The sequence below is a fragment of the Vigna umbellata genome, chromosome 1 (genome assembly GCF_029865625.1).
Source record: "Vigna umbellata cultivar VRB3 chromosome 1, Vumbellata_1.0, whole genome shotgun sequence".
Classification (NCBI taxonomy): domain Eukaryota; kingdom Viridiplantae; phylum Streptophyta; class Magnoliopsida; order Fabales; family Fabaceae; genus Vigna; species Vigna umbellata.
The window spans coordinates 20,430,723-20,434,796 of NC_142165.1; the positions used below are offsets into that span (position 1 = coordinate 20,430,723).

The 4,074-nt window shown below is 32.6% G+C and overlaps 1 protein-coding gene across 2 annotated transcripts; it reads right to left on the reverse strand.

Moving 5' to 3' along the window:
- Positions 1-479: 479 nt before the first annotated feature.
- Positions 480-3,654, reverse strand: LOC124844090 (receptor-like protein EIX2). Of its 2 annotated transcripts, none has more exons than XM_047321054.2 (2): positions 933-3,654; positions 480-681 (listed from the first exon to the last, which is right to left on the reverse strand). In XM_047321054.2, the coding sequence occupies exon 1, from the start codon at positions 3,599-3,601 to the stop codon at positions 974-976; it is 2,628 nt and encodes an 875-aa protein (XP_047177010.2). In that variant the 5' UTR covers positions 3,602-3,654; the 3' UTR covers positions 480-681; positions 933-973. The 2 variants fall into 2 exon arrangements, with proteins under 2 accessions (XP_047177010.2, XP_047176935.2); XM_047320979.2 differs by having other exon boundaries at positions 480-694.
- Between the last annotated feature and the right edge of the window lie 420 nt (positions 3,655-4,074).

Here is a 4,074-nt window from a genome sequence, read left to right on the forward strand (position 1 = left end):
AAATTGATTGAAGAAGAAAAACGTGGTTGAGTCTGTTTGGTGAAAATAACTTGGGAAAAGTAAATATAGCAATAAATCAGTAAATATAAGTGGGTAAATAGTAATTACAACATACCTAATTAATTTAATAATTTATATATATAATATATAGGTTTAAGTGAAATTTGGGGATGTAGGAAAAAAAGTGGGTAGGAAGAAGCCCCCTTCTTAATTTGTTATATGTGAGTGTAATATTTATGTACAATAGGCTTAAGTAAGGGAGAGGAGCCCATTAAGTTCCATTTAAATATATTTGTTTTTATAGATAAAGCAAAAGCTTCATTTTAATAAAAAAAGTTAGGTTCGCATTAATTGTTTCATCAAATATTATATATATTTCATCAAATATCATATTATTAACTTTTAAAAAATATTTATTGAATCTGCCACCTATATTTAGTGCCTTTGATACTAAGAAAAGCTAATATGGAAAGATCCAGTTTTGCCATATAAAATACAACATATACTTCCACTTAAGTTGAAAACCATCACTGTAGCTCAGAGAAAACAAAATACACCAACTATTAATAACAACCAAATTTAAATATTAAGTTCATCACTGCTGACATTGCTTGTAAGAACTTCACCACCATGTTCTCTTCCCCTTGGTCACTCCTCCCCTTTCTTATGAGTGAAAAATACCTAAGATATAACACTGAAAGAATTTTATAAGAATAATTAAATTATTAGGAAAGGCTTCATTATCACTTATTTTAATATATGTTCTCAAATAAGTTCGATAGATATATATTACTATAATTTAAAAATATATAAAGAATAATCAATAGTTAAAAAATAAATGAAGAACTAAAGTATATTTTAGTAATGGTGAAGAACAAACTATTATTAAAAATAAATTCAAATAAAATTCGTATAAAAAAAATTATACTAACCAGTATTGTCATGCAACTTGTTCGATCTTAACGAAAGGAATTCATGTTGACGGCCACCGTGCATGAAGTCGATATCTCAAGTCATAAAGAAACTTGAAAAGCACATGCCTGAACTTTTTGTTTAAGAAAATAGCACAACAAACTCCCACAAAGCCTGTCACAAATCCAGATTCCATTCCGATGTAAAACCATACAAAAAATTTAGATTGATTTTCGTCTTCGTCTACAAGCTTTGTGTGTTTATGTTTATCATCCTGAAAGCAGATTTTGGTAAGTGGGGATCCACAAAGATCATGATTGCCCATGTAACTAAGTGTACTGAATCCCTGAAGTTGTGTGCCTGATGGTATTTTGCCTGTCAAATTATTGAATGACAGGTTCAAGTAACCCAAAAAGGACAATTTGGATAAGCTCTGAGGAATTTCTCCTCCAAGTTTGTTTGTTGAAAAATCGAGGGACTCCAAGTTTTTCATGTTTCCGATCTCATTTGGTATTTCTCCTGATAATTTGTTATTGGATAAATTCAAGGAAACCAATCCAATGAGACTAAACATTTGTGGAGGTATTGTTCCGGACAAATTGTTACTTGACATATCAATCAAGGTCATAAAGTGTAGGTTTCTATCATAGTCTAATGCTTGACCTTTAGTAACCAATTCAAGACTGTCATCGTTTCTGTAGAAACGACCAGGATATAATGTAGGAAACTTAAAAGAAAGCTTGTTACGTGAAACATTGTTGAAAAGTAGGGTTTTGATATTACCAAGACAACTGGGTATATGACCGGAGATTGTGTTTTGTGCAATATCCAACACAATGAGGGAAGACATGTGACATATTTGTGGTGAGATTTTACCAGTAAAATGATTGGATCTTAATTGAAGAGCCAATACACCATGAGATATCCAAAGTGGTATGTTTCCTGATAATTGGTTATTGCGAACATTGAAAACCAAGAGAGAGCGACAATTTTGTAATGAGAGAGGAACTTGTCCATGTAGATTATTCTCATGCAAATGGAGTGAGGCGAGATTAGATAAGAAGCCTAGTGATGAAGGTATCTTTCCTGATAGATTATTGCTTCCCAAGTGAATAGCAACCAAAGATTTCCAATTCTTCCAACAATTCGTAAGCCCTCCAGATATATTATTCAATGATATGTCCAAGTACATCAAATTATTTTTCCCATTCGACACATTATGACCACATAAGAGGGCAGACAATTCTCCTGATAATAAATTATTTGATAATGAGACAATAACCACGTTTGCTGATAATTGAGGCAAGCAACCTTTCAAATGATTTGATGATATATCAATGATTGTAGAGTTCAACAACACATTTGACATGTCTCCGTCTATCAAATTGTCTTCTAATTCGAGTTCAATCACTGATGATACCAAATTCCAAAATTTGTCTGGAGCCTCAAATGATGAATCCCATATAGTTAATCTTTCAAGATATTGTTGTGTATAAAACCACGCAGGAAGGTTGGGATTTGAAAACCCGAGTACTAATTCCTCAAGTTGAAATGGTGGAATCCAATCTGAGTCAAAATCAAAGATTAATCCGACATATGAGTATATGCCCAGTTCCTTTAATTTTGACAATTTGGCAAAATTTCTTTCAGACACAACTCCTGTCAATGGATTTGAGCCAACAATCAAGGTAATCAAGGTTGATAGATTTCCCAAATTTGTGGGAATAGATCCTGAAAAGTTGTTTACTCCAAGAATAAGAGTTTCTAAACGTTCGAAATCACCTAACCAATCTGGAATGGGTCCATCAAAGTTATTGTCTTCCATGTTCAGGAAATCTAGTTCTCGAAGATTTAACAAGTCCTTGGGTAGATGTCCTATTAGAGAACTTGAGCTAAGGTCTAAAGTATAGATAGTGGAACTAAGATTGAATAACCACTTAGGCAACTCCGAGTTAAATTCATTTGCAGAAAGACTAAGAAATTCGAGTTTAGTAAAATTAGCATACTGAAGAGACAAACTCAAGTCTTTAAGTTGACAAGCACGCATATTGAGGAATGAAAGTGATGGAAGCATAGTCACTAATTGAAGCCAATTACTTTCCATGCTAAGATCATTATCACGAAGGTTAAGATATTCCAGTGAGGAAATGTTGGGAAGCCACTGAAGGCTATTGATAACAAGATTCCAGTTAAGTGATAAATCAAGATGACGAAGGGTTGAAGAGTTGACACACAAACGAGGAGAAATAGTTGTAGATAGATTATGACAATTATGATTATGCAGATAATCAAATTGTAATGCTAAGAAGTCATTGTTTCTCAAATTCAAGTATTCTAAAAATTCCAACTCCACTAACAACAAAGAGAGGTTAATGGAACCTGTAGGACAATTTGATTTATCTTCTTTGTCCCTGTAAATTGGAGGAATTGTAGAACATGGGAGAGAGATTCCAGTGACTCTACTAGTGATGTTGCTACACATCACTCCTTTCCAATCACAACAATCTAGTTTAGTGGACCATGAAGAAAGGACACCTGGTGGATCTGCCACTCCTTGCTTGAAGTTTAAGAGAGCATGCATGTCTTGTTGGTTGCAACGAATATTGAAGTTGCAAAAGGCAGCGTTGAACATGATTCCGCATAGAAACCATACAAAAATGATTGCATTTTGAGAGAGAAGTTTACTCATGATTTTCAAAAGAAACGAAGAGGACGATGGATGATGAATATAATGGAGAGAAACTCTATTTATAGTATATGTCTTGTTGGTTGCAACGAATATTGAAGCTGCAAAAGGCAGTGTTGAAGATGATTCCGCATAGCAACCATACAAATATGATTGCATTTTGAGAGGGAGATGTATTCATGATTGCAAGAGAAATGAAGGGCTGATGGCTTCAACATAATGGAGATAAGCTCTATTTATAATAATTGGGGCTGTTTACCCATTAATAATCATATTAAGAGTAATTATATATCTTCATAATTTTAATAAGATGTCTTTTAAAAATAAAAGTATAAGGAGAATATTCATTTTTAAAATAAATAATAATTATTTTTAATCCCAAATAATTATACTTTGAGAGGTTAAGATTACTATAAAAGATGTTTTTTTTTAAATCTTTAATGTAATGTCATATTTACAACTTTAATATTAAACTG

Excerpts from the sequence above, each read along its gene's own strand:
- LOC124844090 (XM_047321054.2), bottom strand. The coding sequence starts at position 3,601 with ATGAGTAAACTTCTCTCTCAAAATGCAATCATTTTTGTATGGTTTCTA.